This window comes from Carettochelys insculpta, chromosome 2 (assembly GCF_033958435.1).
Source record: "Carettochelys insculpta isolate YL-2023 chromosome 2, ASM3395843v1, whole genome shotgun sequence".
Taxonomy (NCBI): Eukaryota; Metazoa; Chordata; order Testudines; family Carettochelyidae; genus Carettochelys; species Carettochelys insculpta.
In genome coordinates this window covers 239,286,717-239,307,672 of record NC_134138.1, presented here as the reverse complement: position 1 = coordinate 239,307,672, position 20,956 = coordinate 239,286,717, and the positions used below count along the sequence as shown (strand labels likewise).

At 41.3% G+C, this 20,956-nt stretch overlaps 1 protein-coding gene across 1 annotated transcript in view; it reads left to right on the top strand.

Annotated features, from left to right (window-relative positions):
• ITGA8 (integrin subunit alpha 8) overlaps positions 1 to 20,956 on the top strand; it is a 222,826-nt gene that overhangs the window by 25,406 nt on the left and 176,464 nt on the right. The window contains exons 3-8 of the mRNA XM_074986273.1: positions 3,790 to 3,890; positions 6,917 to 7,040; positions 11,501 to 11,562; positions 14,919 to 14,964; positions 16,527 to 16,652; positions 18,451 to 18,495. Of these exons, the coding sequence (XP_074842374.1) occupies positions 3,790 to 3,890; positions 6,917 to 7,040; positions 11,501 to 11,562; positions 14,919 to 14,964; positions 16,527 to 16,652; positions 18,451 to 18,495 (504 nt within the window). The remainder of the gene's footprint in view (positions 1 to 3,789; positions 3,891 to 6,916; positions 7,041 to 11,500; positions 11,563 to 14,918; positions 14,965 to 16,526; positions 16,653 to 18,450; positions 18,496 to 20,956) is intronic.

The window sequence follows — 20,956 nt, the reverse complement described above, 5'->3', positions numbered from 1 at the left end:
TGTTCAAGGGCCCCTCCTAAATGGTAAGAGTTAGGACCACCAAATTCTGTATACAGCTTCTTCTTATCCTAACTTAAAGCAAGGAGGAAATTTGGTTGTAGCAGGAAAATGGGATGTGCCTGGAGTAGGAGTGCATCTCATAAAACCATACAGAAAAGAGACACAATCTCCTGGCAGGTGAAGGGGGCTGGCTCAGGGCCCACCCCTCCACGACTGTCCCAGCCTCAAGCCTCTCATCTCCCAGGCACCCATTAGCGAGGGTAGGGTACGGGGGTGAAGCATACCGAGGGTTGGGGGCTGGAGGCAGGGTGCTGCAGGATACAGGAACATTGCTGGCTGTTCCCCTTTGTCAGAGAGTGAGAGGAAAGTGCAAAGTTTGCTGCATTCCTCACTTTGGCTGGAGAGTGCAGGGGACACATGAGCTGTGCACTTTGCTCTCTCTCCCTGTATTTGAAAAATACAATAATGTAAGTATGTACCTTTTCCTTCTATTTAAAAACAAAACGACAAAAATCTTAGTTAAGAACCCGAGAAATGCTGCACGAATGTGCCAGTGGTACATGAAAGGTACATCCAAAGGTGGTGATGAGACCTCCTCCTCCAGCAGGAGCTCCTGAAGGCATTGTGCTTCAGCCAGGTGCAGGATCTGAACCATAGCCATATTGTGCTTCAGGCAGACTCTGTGACAGGTGCCAGCTTTGCAGGCCTGTATGAAGAAAGGGGAAAAAAGGGTCATGGTTTGGATGATGCTAGACTCATATTCTTTGCATTCCCTGATTTAAAGGACTGACACATTCAAGCCCAGAGGATTCTGAGATATAAAATTGAGTTAGTTACCCTGAAATAATTTGTTTGGTTTAAAAAAAAAAACCATAGTAAAACACTGTAATCTAGTGATTTTACTAGTTTAAACACTTAATCCTATACCGCATAATTATTTTAAAAGTGTCAAGGGCTCATGGGACAAAGTGTAGAGTTTTATAGGGTTCTGCAGGAGTTTGACATCCTAGTTTGCCATCTTGGATTAATTCTCAGATAAGTGATTCTTGAACAAGGGATGGTGTTCGTAAGGCATAACTTCTATCCACATATGAGTATAATCCACCTGTACAAATAAAAACACTCTTTTCAAGCCTGAAAACTGGTTTTCAGAATTTGCTTTTCAGAGTCAGTCTAAGGTTGGCAGCTGTATGTCAAAACTTGTGGGAGATTTTCAAGCTTTAAAAAGTTCATTTTCAGTCAAAGACCACATACTTGAACACAGCCTATGATTAATGTTCTCGCTTAATTGAAAAAGAAGCTTTGAGACCTTGAAAATGCCTGCATGTCTGGCCCCCTTGAGAGCGTATCAGAGTGGCACCAATGGGTGGGTGGGACTGTGCAATGCTTCACCAAGGTCATCTTCTGTCACACTCTCAAAGTTTTGGCCCTTTAATTATTCTCTTGCTGATTTATGAAAATTGTGAGCGTCCATATGACAAAGTTTCTGGCTCTTGTGCCAGTTCTGTAAATACCAATTGCAGTACTAGGGAACTTGTATTTATGAGGCACAGACATTTACAAATTTCACAGATTCATATAATTAAAGGAACTTTTTCAAAACTTTCATACACTCATATAAGTTTTCTTAGTCAGTTTTTTCTGATCATGTGACTTTATAAATACTCCTAAATCAATAAAAATGCAGCTGTCTCAGGCTACGTCTACACGTGAAGCCTATGTCGAAGTAGCCTATTTCGATGTGGCGACATCGAAATAGGCTATTTCGATGAATAACGTCTACACGTCCTCCAGGGCTGGCAACGTCGATGTTCAACATCGACGTTGCACAGCACCACATCGAAATAGGCGCAGCGAGGGAACGTCTACACGCCACAGTAGCACACATCGAAATAAGGGTGCCAGGCACAGCTGCAGACAGGGTCACAGGGCGGACTCAACAGCCAGCCGCTCCCTTAAAGGGCCCCTCCCAGACACACTTGCACTAAACAGCACAAGATACACAGAGCCGACAACGAGTTGCAGACCCTGTGCATGCAGCATGGATCCCCCGCTGCAGCAGCAGCAGCCAGAAGCCCTAGGCTAAGGGCTGCTGCACACGGTGATCATAGAGCCCCGCACAGGCTGGAGAGGCAGCGTCTCTCAACCCCCCAGCTGATGGCTGCCATGGAGGACCCCACAATTTCGACGTTGTGGGACGCGGATCGTCTACACGGTCCCTACTTCGACGTTGAACGTCGAAGTAGGGCGCTATTCCGATCCCCTCATGAGGTTAGCGACTTTGACGTCTCGCTGCCTAACGTCGAAGTTAACTTCGAAATAGCGCCCGATGTGTGTAGCCGCGACGGGCGCTATTTCAAAGTTAGTGCCGCTACTTCGAAGTAGCGTGCACGTGTAGACACAGCTTCAGAGGGGTAGCCATGTTAGTCTGTAGCTTCACAAAAAACAATCAGTCTAGTAGCAATGTAAAGACTGACACATTTATTTATTAGATAATGAGCTTTTGTGGGTAAGACCCTGTAGAAGTGGGTCTTACCCACGAAAGTTCATTACTTAATAAATAAGTCTGTTAATCTTTTAGAGTGCTACAGGGCTGCTTGCTTTTTGTAAAAATACAGATGCGGAGTTCTCCTCTCTAATCCTAGTTGCCATCTTGGATTAATCCTTCACCTCTAATTCAGGTTGTATCAATAAACATTTATCAGCAGTTCTTGCGCTGTAGAGTCCCCAGTGCCACAATATCCCCTGTGCTTAGAACAGTAGAGAACATAGGTATTTAATCTATCGCTGTCTCTAACTGCAAGAAAATGCTAACTCCTTAATTTGTATTGGTATGTTTTTATTTTTTCACTTAGCTACATTCAAATAATGTAATATGACATTAAGAAAACTCAACATTCCAGATTTGACAGTGTGTGTATTTTTATTTTCACCTAAAATGTGTAACAAGTTGGTTCTTGTGAAATAGTCTTTGATAAGAACCAGAATCAAAAGTAAGAGAAGACAGATACAAGGGGATGGGGTAATAAGTTGCTTATATATAAATTGAGAAGTTCATTAGGAGTGACTGGTGATGGAGGAATGTACCTTAAGAACATGTATCACTTCGTACTTCAGAGTATTGAGGGTGAAAGGAAGGGAGGCCTGCTTTCTGTTAAGCCTAAAATGTATTATAATTGTGCTGAGTCTTTACCCAGATGGCTCCTCTTTTGCTGACATCTGCAGAGTGCATATAAAGCTATGTAAAAGAACTGTCCCTTGTGGCAGTATGTACACATGTAATTCAGTTAAGAACAAAGTCCTCCGCTATTCTTAATACTGGTGCTTGTATAATGCATGCTAAGAAATTGCATTTGTCTGACCAAAAATTATTATAATATACATTTGGTCACAGTATAAAGCCACATTTTGTTCAATTTTTTGAAATTCTTGCTTATTTTGTTCATTTTCATTCTTGTTCATTCTTTACTAGAAATTCCCTAACTAAACACATTTTTTTAGGTGTGGCTAGAGGGGATAGCCTTTTCCTTAATTTCCTAAGTTTTCATTGCCATTACAGTTATTTCAGAACATTTACTTTTAGGTGAATTTGATAGAGGCATTTTTTGTTTGCCAATGACACATGCTTGAACAATATAAAAATGGATTTACCGCAATAATGAAACTTGTCTGGGGATGATAGATGTGATGTAATTGGTATTTCCATTACTTTTTTATTATCTTCTAGCTGAAGCCAATGCAGTAACATTTTTAAATTGGATGTCAGCAGCTTGTTTCTTTCTTTGTCAGACAACAGAAAAATCATATTCAACGGCGTCAGGGAACCTATTGAGTTTAAGTCAAATCAGTGGTTTGGGGCAACTGTCAGAGCTCACAAAGGAAAAGTTGTGGTAAGTTTAAAAAATTGGTATTAATTTTCAGATATTTTTCTCAAATGTATACCTTAAATATGTGCACATGTGTACACAACTAAAACGTTTTAGAATATACATATATACAAACCGGAGAAAAGAAAGAGCAGTCAATAAAACAATATATCAAAGTCATATTGAATTGAATACTCTAAGGGCTTGTCTACACTTTCAAATTCCTTCGAAGGAAGGATGGTAATTAGGGTGTTGGGAGTTTACTAATGAAGTGCTGCCGTGCACAGGCAGCACTTCATTAAGCAAATTCCCCCCCACGGCAACTTCCAAGTTTTAAACTTTGAAGTACTCGCACATGTCTAGCCTCAGCTCACCTGCCAGTACTTCGAAGTGCCAGGGCAACTTCGAAATCCCCTTACTGCTCAAAATTTGAAGTACCGGTGGGTGTGCTATGGCTAGACACGAGCCGGTACTTCGAAGTTTTAAATTTCAAAGTTGCTGTGGGGGGAATTTGCTTAATGAAGTGCTGCCTATACACGGCAACGCTTCATTAGTAAACTCCCAACACCCTAATTACCATCCTCCCTTCGAGGAAGGTGGTAGTGTAGACAAGCCCTAAGAGAACCTTACTGCAGTTTTAGACATAAAGAAAGGCATTTTACTCAATCACATGAGTAATTTACTATTCAAAAGATAAAACAGTGGAACTATTTTAAGACGTAGACAACTGATAGCCATATGGTTAAAAAATTGTGATGTGTTTCAAACTTCATGAGGAAAGTTAACTACAGAATTACATAAAGGAAGCCAAGAATTCCAGTGAGGATCAACTGGTATCCTGATGAAAATGTTCCTCTTTCTATCCATATTTAATTTTGTTTTATAGTGTAGTTGTATTGTTATATTGTAGTCATAGCAATGATAAAGAGTTTTGCTTCTGACAGCATTTAGAGTGTGTGTTTTGATTTTATAGAACATTTTGCAGGCACTGATAGAAAGCCCATACTGCATATTTATACTGATATATTTGATTTTGTTCTTATACTGAGCAGTTTTATCATGTGGTATAGAGTTGCGGTGTGCTGTACATAGGCATTTTATATTGTTTTTGCACTAGGAGTCACAGTAAAAATGATGTGAAACTTTAGTTTGGTCATACTTTATTTTCCATATAATTAAGAAACAATAGTTTTTTTTGTTGGGATTTGTTTAAAGCTCTTTCAGTTATTAATTAATGGCAATAAAGTATCTTATGGAAATGCCTTACTTTAAATAGTTGGTCTTGTGGTTAACCCCAGAAAAGGAGTTGGACATAAAACAGGTGATGAATAAAACATCATTCTCTTATGTTACAGAACTAACATGTACAGTTAATTCCCTGTGGTTTTTTGCATTTGAGTTATCATAGCTGTCAAATTGTACATGTAGTACCTACATCTCATAGATGTACGTCTATTTAAAAGTTTATATATATAAATAGTTATTGTTAAACATGGAATCCCAATATACTATTTGGCTTTAACTAACATTATCGTAAAATATTATATTGATTTAAATAGCTAATTACTCACCAGGTATTCTAATAATAGCAGTGAGTAAGCTGTAATACAATATCTTCTTATGCCACTGTTCACTAAAACATAGAATGCCTTAGTTTTAATCAGACATGAGAATATTTCATCATTGAGCCCTGCACTCTTAAAAAAAACATGTCCATAAAAGGCTGTCTTTGTTTTAGTTGTAATGTGTTTTCTCATCAACAGTTTTGCCAAACTTACTGCAATGTAGCTAAAGTCAACAATTTTAAGACAAACCTTTGAATCACTGACTTTGGGAAGCAAGAAAACTCTAGGTTTAAATGTTGATAGTGTTCCATGGAGACACAGAGAGAACCCATCAATCACATTGCTTGAAGTTACTGTTGCTGATGCTGTAGTTGAAAAATACAACAATCAAATAAATAAAATAGAATTAGGCCAAAATATTACTCTTGCAAGTTATCTCTGCTACAAATGATTTTGTCAAACTCTGTGAAATGCATCAAAATTATAATTACAAGAAATAAATTCATGTTGATTGTCCTCTATTTTTTTCCCCTCTAGCATTTTCTTTAGATTGTTGGCTGCTCAGGACAGAGCCCTGTCATATACATTTGCAAAGTAATTTGCAAACCTGCAATATGCTCTGTGTGTGCACAGTGATCATCCAGCCAAGGCAAATTTCAGAACTACTGCCTTGTAAAAAATGATAATATGTTGTCAGAGAGGGTTTCATATTTGGCAGTAAATCAGTCCCAAGGCAACAATGGACATATTACCAGCTCTATCACACACAAATTGTTATCATAAAATATATGCTATCTTATTGAATAGTTTTCTATCAAAAACTCATTTGGCTAAAATTCACTCAGTTAGGGTTCAATCTTGTATGCTGTGGCAAGCCAGAAAGAGAAAAAGGTCTCAGAATCCTACCTCAAAAGCTTGGATGGTGGGAGGGGAACCATAGGTAGAGCTACTCCAAACTCAGTACCTATTTCATAGCTGTGTCTTCTCCCTGACTCTATTTTGGGTTTGAACAAGGCATCCATGTATGAGCAGACCACCAGATATACCTTCCATGCTGCAACAGAAAGGGCTCAGCTCTGCAGAACACAGATGTGATGTCCTCATAGTCTCCAGTATAGCAGAACTATACTGTGGAAACCAACGTCTTGAGAATCACAAGGGACTGAACTAGGAAGCTTTCTAACTGAAGCCGTGGGACAAAGGGCTATGTCCCCTAGCTGACACTGTAGCAGACTCATCTTCTGTGGATCGGGCACAAAGTGTGTGTGTATTGATCGTTAAGTGGATTATTAATGATGCAGAGAAGAAAGAGAGCATTGTAGGTTATGAAGGTTCCACTGTTCTTTCATCCACCCAGTCTGACAACTTCTGCCCAAATAATAGAAACGTAACAGGAATGAAAATATGTAATCTGTGTAATACAGGATTGACTTAGCACATGTACTGCACATAGAAAGATCTGTTACACAATTAATGTTTTCATAGGCTTGTGCTCCCTTATATCATTGGAGGACCCTAAAAGAGACCCCTGAAATGGAGCCAGTTGGGACATGCTTTGTCGCAATTCAGAACTTCAGTGCATATGCTGAGTATTCTCCTTGTCGCAACAGTAAGTTTTAAAATAAACGATTTTGCCTCAATAGAACTAAAATTAGGATCAGTGGTTTCATATTTTCAATCTTAATACAGTCTTGGCTAGAGAAAATTACTGAATGCTGTCACAGGGAAAGAGTATAAAAAAAGAGACATTAAAATATATGGCTTTACTGTATAATTAAAAAGCAGAGATGAAGTAAATAAGGCCTGTGGAATTAGGTGCTAAAATATAATTTGCTTAATTTAACAGGGTTAAAAATTCAAGACATAGCTTGTGATAAGCATAAGTAAGCACTTTCAAATTGTTGCTAATTCTGAGTGCGAACCTGTCATTATATAATTGCCATCCTAAGATCAGATCCTGCATGGATATAAAACATCTCCATTGTCTGAATTATCAGCAGTAGGTTGATTGCATATTACTTCCTGTGCACAAGAAAGCTGCCCACAGCAGCAATGCTATTGCACATGCTGCTCTGTACTGTGTAGGAACTGATGACCTCCTCTACAAGTCTAGTGTCTCCCTGGTTTTGGGGTAGGTCAGAGAGGGTGTATATCAAGGCCAAAGACCAATTACTTAGAGGAATATGGGAAATACCATAGTGGTTCAGATCAGTGACACATCTGGTTCAGTATCACACCTCTGACAGTTGCCATTACTGTGCTAGATATGTTGGAGGGAGGTGTAAGAATTGGTGCAGAAAGCAATGATTAGATAAACTGCCATGAGGAAGTTTTCTCCTGCCTCAACAGTTAATGATTGGCTTAAGCCTCACAGCATGAGAGTTTATAGCCCTTCTAACACTTGTTTGTATGTGTTGTTTTCTAAATATATTACTATAATAACTGTATATTCTTGTTATCCATATGAATGACATGACCACTTTCTGAATCCTGCTAAGTTCCAGGGCTTTTCTTTATTTGGTTGAAGAGTACCTCAGTCGCTTTCTGTGCTATTTCCCAAAACACGAACGCTGTTTCTTCACAACTGCTGGAATCAAGTCTTGCAGCTTAAGTCAATATACTTGCATGATCAGGGAATGACCTAGCATGCTCAAAATAACTGTGTAGATGTTGCTGTGACATTTCGGCCTGGCCCTTGGAGCCTATCCACTTACCTAAGCTCCAGAGCCCAAGCTCCCACTGGTTCTGGAATGCCCACATTGCTATTTTTAGCATTATTGCACTAGCTCCAGTAGCACAAATCTGTTGACCCAGACAGACTCACTCCCACAGGCTGAACAGATATATCTTAAAGGCCTTCTCCAACAGTCATTAAGGTCGTTGAGAAGAACTTGTTGAATTAATGGGACTTAAACTGGCCCCATACAAAATCATTGCAGTGTCTGCCACAGTGGTGTACAGTCTGTGGCCTGTGGGCCTCATGTGGCCCAGTAGGGTTCTATGTGTGGCCCATAAGACATTTTGTTTACCATTGCCCATGTGCAGGGCTTCAAGATTCCACTGCTTTCTATCTGCCTCAGTTTTTTTTTTCCTACCTGCCAGTGACATGCACATGTAGCAAGGGCATATGAAGCAAGGTACATATTGATTGCACACAACATTTACTCTAAGAGCTGTGTGCTCCCTCTGCATCCAATCAAAGAGCTAGTATGGGTCAGTCAGCATATGCTGAAAATTCTAGATATGCAAGCACAAACTATCCTATCCCAGAAGACCCCATCTTGACTACGACCATCTTGCAGCCCACTGAGATGAAGGAGGGTTACTTATGCAGCTCACTCACTATCTTAGGTTGCACATCACTGGTCTACCAGTTACTTCTCCCCCAGATTGGAAATAGTTGCTGTTTCACAGTTACATACTGTGTGATATTTCCCAAAGCTAATAGCTAATATGATCACCTAGCCTACATGTCTGTGTGGAAATGCCCACAGGAAAGCCAAGTTGTTGATGTTCAGTTTCTTACTTGGATAGCAGCAACAAACTACTGGACAGACAAGTAAACAGACCTGTTCCCTTCTTTGAAGAAGCCACAATAGTGGAATTTTCTAAGTTCTTTCTAATGGAGTTCCTGAGATGACAACATGTCATGCTGTGAGGCTTGCCTGTAGGGTCACTCAAGGATGAGAGGAGACAAAAAGGGCAGTTTTCATCAGCCCCTCTCCATTTTGACTGGGCCCCAAGCCCAAGTAATTTGAGTGAATGGCATTGTGATCTGATACACAGGTGGGAGTACTACTCAAGTTTGGCCTGGCCATCTCTAGGTCACAATGCACAGAATGGGGTGAGCTGCCCAAACCGGGGAACTGAAATTACCACAGCAGAGTGACTGTGGGGCAAATTCATTCTCTAGCCTCATCCATCGCCTTTTGGGGCCTGGTCTGAATCCATAATAATTTTGTTCCAAAGGTGTATTTAGGAGGGGCTCAGTTTTAGATTTTGCCCCAAAACATTTGTGTAGCCCTGTTTGCCTGCCTTGAGAATACACAGCTGTGTGCAAACAAACAACCCGGTGATTCTTGCTAAGATCTGCAAGAAAATCCTATGGAACTCAGCACATCCAAAGTCAACTGGGACATCTGCATGTAGTGCCAAATCCTCACAATTATTTACTAGGCTCTCCATGGCAGATCAGCTCCAGATGGAACTACATTACCAAGCCTCACTCTCATGGCTTCGCCGTTACATCCACACCTCCAAAGAGGGGAGGGATGACACCACAGCATCAGAAGGTGAATCTGTGGGAAAATAATGGTCGCAAGCTTTGCACTAGACATGATGCCATGAGGAGGGACTGTTCCAACAGCCATTCTCACTTTTTGCCCTATTGTAGCCCGTGGACTTGCACATCTTCAGGTGTCTGGTGTTCAAAGGCAAATTGTTAGGCATTCAATGAAGGAGAAGAAACTGCCACCTTCTTTCTTCCCTCCAACAGATATTGGGCAAACATAGCATGTTATTTCTCTTCAAATAGTAGAAGGCATAACATTATTTAAAAACTAATTATTTTTTCAAGGTGATAGAACTAAAAAAGACGACTCAGCAAATATACATGAATATGCAGGATTATATTACAGTTTGATGCTTGTATAGTCCAAAATCCACTTTTTCTGTGTTGTCCAGGGTTGTATAGATAGCCAGCGTCTCCTGCAATGTGGCCCCTTTGAATACAGCCAACTTGACCCACCTTCCAAGTTTCAAACTTCCTAGAATGCCCTTTTTTTTGTATTTATGGCAAATGAAGCTGTTGCAGGAATTCCATGACTGCTTGCTAAGACTCTCATTTTGGGTTACCCACACTGGATCAGACAGAATGCCCATTGATTGTGGCTGGGATGCTGGTTAGGCAGTGAGAGAAGAATGACCCAAGTAGTACATATCATTTTTCAGGATATCCTCACTTGAAACCAGTCTCATGGTTCTGCGGAAGGCCCTGATTGGTTCATTATAAGGAGTCCCACATAACCATTTTACCTCCTTAGGTGGTTTTATACCTTTTGCCTCATGGAGATGGGGTTAATTTAATTGAATGGTATATTTTTCACGATTCTAGAAATCAGCTTAATGTAAATAAACAAAACAATACCACATCCTTCAGACAATAACTGCACAAGCAGCACCACATCCTGTTAGACTGGATCCTTGGAATGTTTCGTCTGCTGTTATGCTTCTTCTATTTCTAGATGCATTAAAATATTTCTCAAAAGTAAAAATTAAAATAAAATCTTATAAATGACTTTATATTTTCTTCCCTCCTCTTTTACCTAAATTTATTTCATACTGCAACATACTATAGTACTTATACAAGAGCTGGATGTGCACTATCACTGTGAATTAGGGACATAAGTCAATATTATAATATTTAATGAAATGTGCACCCACAATGGAAATCTGCATGACAACAATTCAGTACAGTATATACATTTTTTCTTTAGCTGTTGCAAGTACATTTGGGCACTCTTTGTTTCTTCTTGGGAAATCTTTTAGTGATGACTGTTCATAAATTATAAATCCAGAAGGGACTATTGTGGTCATTTGGTCTGGTTTATTGTGTAACAGACCATAAGGCTTCCCCAAATTAATTCTTGCTTAGGACATGTCTTCTAGAAAAACATGCAAACTTAATTTAAAATTTGCCAGTTTAGAACCCGCCATGGCCTTTAGTGAGCTGCTTCAAAGGTTCTCAGCTAAAAAATACACCTTATTTCTAGTCTGAATTTGACTAGTTTCAACTTCCATCCATTGGATCTTATTATATCTTTGTGGGGTAACTACTGAACCTTCTATTAGCACATTTCTGTTCCATGCATCGACATGGACATACTGTGACCAAGACACCTGTTCACTTCTCTTTGTTAAAATGAATAGACTGAGCTTCTTGTATCTTTCACTATAAGGCACATTTTCTAACCCTTTAATCAATCTTGTGACTCTTCTATGAATTCTTTCCTATATATGTTCTACTTGTGCATTATGAGATCATAAAATATTCATATTTTGATAATGCAGTTAATGCAGATCCTGAAGGACAAGGTTTCTGTCAAGCAGGCTTCAGTTTAGATTTTTACAAGGTAAGATTCTAATTTGAACTTCCTGGATGAAATTTTATGCTGATTTATCCCTATTGACTTCTTCCTTCACCTGTTCTAGTCCCACTGATGGGATCCCCTGTTTTGAATAATCTTTTATTAAGTTGCTGCAATTTCTCAAAACTTTTACAGACTTCAAACTTCCCAGTTTATTTTTAAAAATAGATGAAAGCTCATATAGATAACTTTCTACTTGTTAGATGCATTCCATTTGGTTTCTCTTGAATCTATTCCAGTCTGTAGTAAAGCGTCACTGTTGCTCTGGCCAAATCCAAGCCTTAGAAGGTACTACAGCTTGAACCTCTCTAGTCTGGCACTCTCTGGTCCAGCAGTATCTGTGGTCTGGCATGATTTTAGGTAGCTGGATGTCCACTTACCATGGGTGTGGCCAAGTTGCCTGCAGTCCCATACATTTGGGGAGCATCTACACTAGCCGGCTACTTCGAAGTAGCTGGCACAATGTCAAAATAGTACACGTCGCGTCTACACGTGCCGTGAGCTGTTTCGATGTTGAAATTGACGTTAGGTGGCGAGAGGTCGAAATCACTATTCCTATCCAAAGATGGGAATAGTGCCCTACTTCGACATTCAACGTCGAAGTAGGGCGTGTGTGGATGAGCCGCCTCCCACTATGTCGAAATAGCGGGGTCCTCCATGGCGGCCATCAGCTGAGGGGTTGAGAGACGCTCTGTCCAGCCCCTGCGGGGCTCTATGGTCGCCGCATGCAGCAGCCCTTAGCCCAGGTCTTCTGGCTGCTGCTGCTGCTGCTGCAGCTGGGGGTCCATGCTGTGTGCAACCAGTTGTCGGTTCTGTGGATCTCGTGCTGTGCAGGGCGAGTGTGTCTGGGAGGAGCCCTTTAAGGGAGCAGCTTGGGGGTTTGCTGGCCCCTTATTTCGACGGGGAGCGCTTGTGTGTGTGGACGCTCCGCATTTCCTTCCAGGGCGGCTCCTTTCTACGTTCTCCGTCACTACTTCAACGTTGAACATTGATGGCACCAGCCCTGGAGGATGTGTAGATGATACGCATTGAAATAGCCTATTTCGATGTTCTTACGTCGAAATAGGCTACTTCAACATAGTGGGCTAGTGTAGACGTAGGTTTTGTTTACAGCCACCAGTCCTGTCTCTCATTGTTCTGTGTTATTTACCTGTAGTTTACTCCTAAATGTCTTCTAAAGGTTCAGTAAGCAGTGGAAGTGTTGATAATGCTGTTAAACTATATTGAGCTCCCACGGTTTGACAAATTCTCTAGTTCAGCATCAGTCAGGTTCCGAGTGTGCCATACTAGAGAGGTTCAACCTGTAGTGATTTTGACTGCATCATAGGCTGCATAAAAACCCTCAACAGGCTTACCACCCAAGGGGCTAATGAAGAAACTGTTCATCCTTGCTGATTGGCAGTCTCAGAGAAGCTGGGAGAATTAAAGAACTCGGAAGCGGAGATGTTTGCCAGAGGGGTCAGCAGAACAGAGAAAGAATGTCCTGTTAGCAAGCTGGTGAGAAGCTTCCTCAGAGTGACAAAGACCCAGAGAAGGGACAGCCAGAGCCACAGGCTGCAGAAGGCTACAGATCCAGGGAGTCAGAAAGCAGCTTAGAGTATTGCAGGAGAATGTTGGAGGACTGATTCTGCCTGCCTGGGTTAAAGGAGCTGAACTAGAACCCAGTGGAGTGGGTGGGCTTAAATTCACTAACTGCTCCTTAACGGGGACTTAAGAAACAAAGGGGATGCCAGACAAAGGCCAGATTATCCCTGTCAAACATGAGAGCTGCCCCATAACAACCATATGGGACAGAAATTAATATCCTTGTGTCCAGATAGGAGTAGAGAGATTTACAGAAGCAGGGTGACTGGCTGTCTTGCTGATCTGGGCAGATGCTGTGCAGCATCTTGTATAACCAAAAGGGGGCACTGGTGTGCCGGCCTGTGGGGTGCCTCCATTTTTGTGTGTCCAACTTGAGTCGGTCTCCAAGGCCTGATTTTTAGAAAGTATAGAAGGTCATCTCTTGAGATATTTTTTTTTAAATCCTAGCAATTTACAGTAGGGTTCTTCCAAAAACAGGTTAATAATTCAATAAAATCTTTATTGCGGGGTGTGTGTGTAAGAAGTGCTTTGAGATTGTGTCCAGTGCATTCCCTTTTGCCGCCTTGTAACAACACTCTGGGACCTAGAAATATATTCTGTACACAGTGGGTCTATGCCATTGATTCCCAACCTTTTCAGTAACACGTCACACTTCAAAGACACAAACAATTCTGTGGCACACCCTCTTTTTCACTTTGCAAAGCCTCTGTGAGAGAAAATTGAACAACCCTGCGCCAGCTGGGAATGTGAGGCAGCCTTGCTGCTTGAGCCCCCAGCTGGAACCAGGTTGGTCGATTTCCTCTCCCCTTAGCTCTTTGAAAAGCCACAGGGGGGGAATTGACAACCCCACACAAGCTAGGGGTGTAAGCAGCAAGGATTCCTTATTCCCAGCTGGCACAGGGTTGGTCAGTTTCCCCTCACAGAGGCTTTGCAAAATGCCTGCATGAGAGAAACTGATGACCCGGCACACCTTGCTGCTTGAGCATTCAACTGGCATGGGGTCATCTAAGTGTGCCATGAAATATCATTAAACTCCCCCCCCCCCCCCCCAAGCACACTTGGCTCTGGGAAGAGCTGGAGGAGGGAAAATTGATGAAATTTGCATGGCACACTTAGACAGATCTCGCAGCACATCAACTGAAAACCACTGGTCTACACCATCATTAGAGCACCAGGGTTTCATATGTATGTTTGATCACAGTAACCTCATATTGCGTTTCTCAGACAGATTGTTTTCCTTTCTACATTCATGTTATTCTTTACACCCAATAAGCCTGCGGAGAAGGGGTGGCTGTAAGGTGGCTATAGCCCCATAAATCTGTAAAGCTTTGCTTTGGATACATAAGGCATGACTGTCTGCTTTTGTGTTGCCTTCATATTTGTTTACAAAGAAACAGCACAGTCTTTGAGAAAAGTTGTTCTGTAGGTGCCAAACAGATTATGACCCTAATGATTCAGGAAACCATCCTTTTTCAGAAAAGACTCTTACAGATAAGTCTTTATTTTAAAGTTAATCTCATACTCAACTACTTTCCCGAAAAAGGGTGGATTAAAGCACGTATTTAAAGAAGCTCTTTCCTGTATCAGGGCCTGTACCTTGTATCATGCCTCAGATTTTTCTCTTGTGGTTTAAATAAAATATGTATAAATATGTAACTAAAACAAAATGCATTGCTTACATGTACTTATACTAATTGCTTTTCACTTGCATGTTATCGATTATACTTTAATATTATTCATTTCTGTTGTTTTTGTAGAATGGGGACCTTATAGTAGGAGGACCTGGGAGTTTTTACTGGCAAGGTATGTTAACTCATTTGGTTAACTTAAACAAAAAACAAACAAACAAACAAACAAACAAACAAAGCAAGATTTGGAGAGAAATTTCATCCTAGATTCCTGTATTTTCTAGCTGTAAGATCATCGGTTTGAGTCTGATAACACTTAATATGAGTAAATCAAAATAACTGCTTTGAAATCGATGTTATGTGTATGTCTGTGTGTGTGTTAAAGAATGAGATAAAAATCAGATGATGACTTCTATAATAGATGGAACGTGAATATTTCAGGGTTGACATTTCAAAGGATTTTGTCTTTTAATGGACAAGCTTAACTTTTTCATCTATAATTGAAGTGTCATTTGTACAATATAGCAAGTAAATTAAGTGGGACATTTTTATAGCTGAAGTTACAGTTGTTTGAAAATTTTTCATCATTGTGGTATTATGGTGCCATACATGCAGATGAGACCTGCATTGATATAAGTAAGGGCAGAACAGTTTTGCCCCTCTCTTGATTAAACCATTATCACAGTAGGGTTCATTCTTGTTAGTCTGCCTGACGTGAAGACATTTTCAAGCCATTTGGCTGGTCCATTATTGTGGTGAACGCATGTAATGGGTTTTACATTGTGTCATTGAAGGAGAAAAGATTCTGACTCATCTTGAATTCCGACGGGAGAGAATTCCATATATCAGAACCCTCCACTGAGAATATGCTGTGCTTTGTCTATACGGTCCCACTGAATTATAGCTCTTATGGAAAGGATGTCACGGCAAAAGCCTGATAAAGACCTAAGCAGCACTTTGAAATGGAATGGAGTTGTGTTAGTTATGGTTAATGCTGTGTTGTGTCCCCCTATGGTCTTCCCATTTCTGAATGATGTGGCAAAGCATTGGTTTTAAATATTCTTAGGAAGCTCTGAGAGGCTACGTCTACACTAGCCCCAAACTTCGAAATGGCCATGCAAATGGCCATTTCAAAGTTTACTAATGAAGCGTTAAAATGCATATTCAGCGCTTCATTAGCATGTGGGCTGCCGCGGCACTTGGAAATTGACGCGCTTCGCCGCCGCGCGGCTCGTCCTGATGGGGCTCCTTTTCGAAAGGACCCCGCCTACTTCGAAGTCCCCTTATTCCTATGAGCAGATGGGAATAAGGGGACTTTGAAGTAGGCGGGGTCCTTTCGAAAAGGAGCCCCGTCAGGACAAGCCGCGCAGCGGCGAGGCGCGTCAATTTCCAAGTGCCGCGGCCGCCCGCATGCTAATGAAGCGCTGAATATGCATTTTAACGCTTCATTAGTAAACTTCGAAATGGCTATTTGCGTGGCCATTTCGAAGTTTGGGGCTAGTGTAGACGCGGCCAGAATGGCAGTGGGGGATTATCCTAATAGTGGTACCTGTACACTGCACTTCTGTACTGCAGCAGTCTGGCAAGACTTTGTTTTGGCAATAGGACGCTTAGTGGTAAATCAAGTAAACAGTGTCTTCAAACCAACGTTTAATCTTAAGTTTTAAAAACCCTCAATAACTCTACATCTTGAGGAATTGACTCTTCTCTGAATTCATTTATTCTATGAAATTACAGGTCAAGTAATCACCACAAGTATTGCTGAAATCATTAGGAACTATTCATTCAAGGATATTCTAAGGAAACTAGAAGGGGAAAAGCAAACTGGAGTGGCACCACCTATATATGATGACAATTACCTGGGTAAGGTACTGTCGAGAGCCGTGGGGCTTATCTGAATGAGAAAGCAAATCCTGCATTATGTAGGCTCCAATCTTGTAAACACTTACACATGTGCTTGACTTTAAGCACAGCAGTAAAGCATCCCATTCCGTAGTTTAGTAATTAAGCATGTCACGTGTCCCATTAAAGTAAAGTTAAAAACAGGTTTTAAGTGTTCGCAGAGTCAGATCCTGAACAATTAGCTAACTAAGAGACCATATTATACATTGGTTTTAATGTCCTTAAGGAAGCATACTAAAATTTCATGTTCACACCAATGTTCCCTCTAATTTTTTTCCATCCATGAGTGGAATAAATTTTGTTATGTGCACCAAGGCATGTGTGACTGTGCATCCCAAATAGAAACATACGCTGCCACCTGTGGGTGGCTGTGAGCTCTGCTAATCAGCTGGGCAGCATCTGAATCTCTTCTGGGCAGCTGCCCAAGCACTCAGCGTACAGGGAACACTGGTTCACACTTTTTTTTTCAGTTGTGGGGGAGGGTGAGTAGAGTTTAGTTTTTTTTCTAATTAGGGACGATTTCAACTATTAAGAGTGGAAGAAGAAACTTCTTTTTTGTGATGATTTGTACAGTAATGTCTAAGGGTCTAATTTTGCTCTCATTGAAGGTAAGGACAAACTATAATTGACTTCAATGAGAGCAGTAGTGGACCCTAAGGAGGTATGGTACATTCCTGATTTTCCAAATGTCATGAAGGACCTGGATTTCATTTGGCTCATTGAGAGGGCAAGAGCCGTTCAGCAGCAGAATGGGTTCCATTGCAGCCAGCGCTGGTTCTCATCCTCTCCCTTGCAGTGCTAGCTGGGGTTCTCTGCTCCACTCCCTGTCTCCGACAACCGTGGTGCTCAGAGGCTCCCTGCATTGCCACAGGAGCCATTCAAGCACATGGAAGCCTTTCTCATGGCCCAGGGGCTCATCCTGCTTGCAGTCCTGGCCAAGGTCTGGGCTTTTTTTTAACCAAAACAATGCATTTTTCAAAACCCTTCCTGGGGCCCCAGCTTGCGATACAGGCTTCAGCAGGCATGTATCTCTCTCTGGGGAATGAGTAAGAGGTTCAAATAATAAGGTTTCAAATAAACATCTGTATACAGGGAAACCTAGATCTCTTTGAGTACATGTTTTAAAAGATAGCTGTTGGCTCCCTTTCTCTCCAGGAACTGTGTGTAGTATGCACATAACAATGCAACATGCTTTTAAGGCAGCAACATATGTTCTCTCATGTATGATGTGAATTGGCTTCACAATCATGGACACTATCCATTAGTCCTTACTCAGTCAATGGGAGTCAGGCACCTAAGTTTTTGTCCTTTTTAGGGCACTTATCGGCATCTGTGGATGCTGAAATAGCTTTGAAAGTTTGACCATACACATACCAGATAAAATAGTGTGATTATGCATCAGTGGCAAAACTAATTGTAATAAAAGGCTATTATCACAAAAGATGTAGCATTAGCAGGTTATATTTTCTGATGAATTATAAAGTATTAAAGCTGTAAAAGCTGATTTTGGGATGCAAACAAATAACAATACATTTCTTAGTGATTTAGGCCTCTAAAATTATTGTACTTATGATGAAAATAATCATAATAACTTGAAAAATTACTTTCTTTTTTCACCCAGTCACAGATATACTGGTTTGTATGGTTTTCACAAAGATTGTTGAAACAGAGGAGAAATCTAGTTGCCTTTGCAAAAGCATGTTTCTTTAGAAGTAAGTGATTTGTCAGTTTTCATGCTTATAATTTACTCATAAAACAGGATACTCAGTGGCTGCAGGGGAATTTACTGGAGACCTCGAACAAGGTAAGGAGCAAGTCAAAATGTAAAGCATATGACTGTGAATGTGTCTGTTTATCTATTTCTATTGGCTAAATGGGAAAATGGGTCTTAAACATTTAAAAATATTAAGCAGTGAGATAATGTATCTATGCAAAATGTACTCAGGGAAAAATCTTTCCTTGGGATGGAACAGCAACGGAAAGCAGAGCTGCAATAGCTTAAATGTATGCACCCCCTCCCAGAGATAACCTTCTGCCTAGGACAAAGCTACACAAGACGGACTGAGGGAATAGCACTCGAAGGCCGCATCTGCCATCTATCTCTAGGTGCTGAGAGGAGCACTATTTACATAAGAACATAAGAATAGCTATACTGGCTCACACCAAAAGTCCATCTAGCCCCGTATCCTGTCTGCTGACAGTGGCCAAGGCCAGATGCCCCAGAGGGAGTGAACAGAATGGGTAATCATTAAGTGACCCCTCTCCTGTCATCCATTTCCAGCCTCTGACAAACAGAGGCTAGGGACAACTAGCTGTCCACCCTGGCTAATAGCTATTGTTGGTCCTAACCTCCATCTAGGTCTTTTTTGAACCCTGTTAATGTCCTGGTCTTCACAATATCCTCTGGCATGGAGTTCCACAGCCCTACTATGCGCTGTGAAAAAAAAATTCCTTTTATTAGTTTTAAACCAGCTACCCATTAATTTCTTTTGGTAGCCTCTTATATTATGGGAACAAGCAAATAACTCTTCCTTATTCATGTTTTCCATATCAGTCCTGATTTTATAGACTTCTATCTATTTCCCCTTAGTCTCCTCTTTTCTAAGATGAACAATCACATTTTTTAAAATCTCTCTTCTTATGACACCAGTTCCAAACTGCTAATCATTTTTGGTGCCCTCTTCTGAACCTTTTCCAATGCCAAGATATCCTTTTTGAGTTGAGGCAACCACATCTATATGCAGTATTCAAGATGTGGGTGTACCATGGCTTTATATAGAAGCAATAAGATCTGCTCTGTCTTACTCTCTATCTCCTTTTACATGATTCCTAGCATTCTGTTTGCTTTTTTAACTGTTGTTGCACGTTGAGTGGACACTTTGGAGAATTATCCACAATGACTCCAAGATCTCTCTCTTGTGTAGTTATAGCTTAATTAGTCGCCATCATTTTGTATGTATAGTTGGGATTATTTTTTTCCAGGGTACGTTGCTTTATATTGATCCACATTAAATTTCATTTGCCATTTTGTAGCCCAGTCACTTTGTTTAGTGAGATCTTCTTGAAACTGTTCACAGTCTGCTTTGTTCTTACCTATCTTGAGCAGTTTAATAGCATCTGCAAATTTTGCCACCTCACTGTTTATCCCCTTATTCAGATAATTTATAAATAGGTTAAATAGGTTTGGTCCCAATATGGACCTTTGGGGGACAGCACTAGATACCTTTCTCCATTCTGAAAACTTACCATTTATTCCTTCCCTTTGTTTCCTGACTTTTAACCAATTCTCAATCCATGAGAGGACCTTCCCTCTTATCCCATGACAGCTTACTTTACTCAAGAGCCTCTCACTGAATCTAGCACTTCAGAACAGATCTGGTCGGGGTCAAACTCTTAGGCTACGTCTACACGTGCACCCAACTTCGAAATAGCTTATTTCGATGTTGCGACATCGAAATAGTCTATTTCGACGAATAACGTCTACACGTCCTCCAGGGCTGGCAACGTCGATGTTCAACTTCGACGTTGCTCAGCCCAACATCGAAATAGGCACAGCGAGGGAACGTCTACACGGCAAAGTAGCACACATCGAAATAAGGGAGCCAGGCACAGCTGCAGACAGGGTCACGGGGCGGACTCAACAGCAAGTCGCTCCCTTAAAGGGCCCCTCCCAGACACACTTTCATTAAACAGTGCAAGATACACAGAGCCAACAACTAGTTGCAGACCCTGTATATGCAGCACGGACCCCCAGCTGCAGCAGCAGCAGCCAGAAGCCCTGGGCTAAGGGCTGCTGCCCACGGTGACCACAGAGCCCCGCAAGGGCTGGAGAGAGAGTATCTCTCAACCCCCCAGCTGATGGCCGCCATGGAGGACCCCGCTATTTCGATGTTGCGGGACGCGGATCGTCTACACTGTCCCTACTTCGACGTTGAACGTCGAAGTAGGGCGCTATTCCCATCCGCTCATGGGGTTAGCGACTTCGACGTCTCGCCGCCTAACGTCGATTTCAACTTCGAAATAGCGCCCAACACGTGTAGACGTGACGGGCGCTATTTCGAAGTTACTGCCGCTACTTCGAAGTAGCGTGCACGTGTAGACGCAGCCTTAATATTAAAAATCTATGTTTAGAAAGTGAGAAAACACTATACAGGCAAATGAAACAAAGAGTTGATCTCTTGAATAAAGAAAGGCTTAACAGCACATGAAAAAAATGCCTGAAAGAGAATACTTCATGAGCTTCTTTAAGAAGAAAAGGCTCTTTC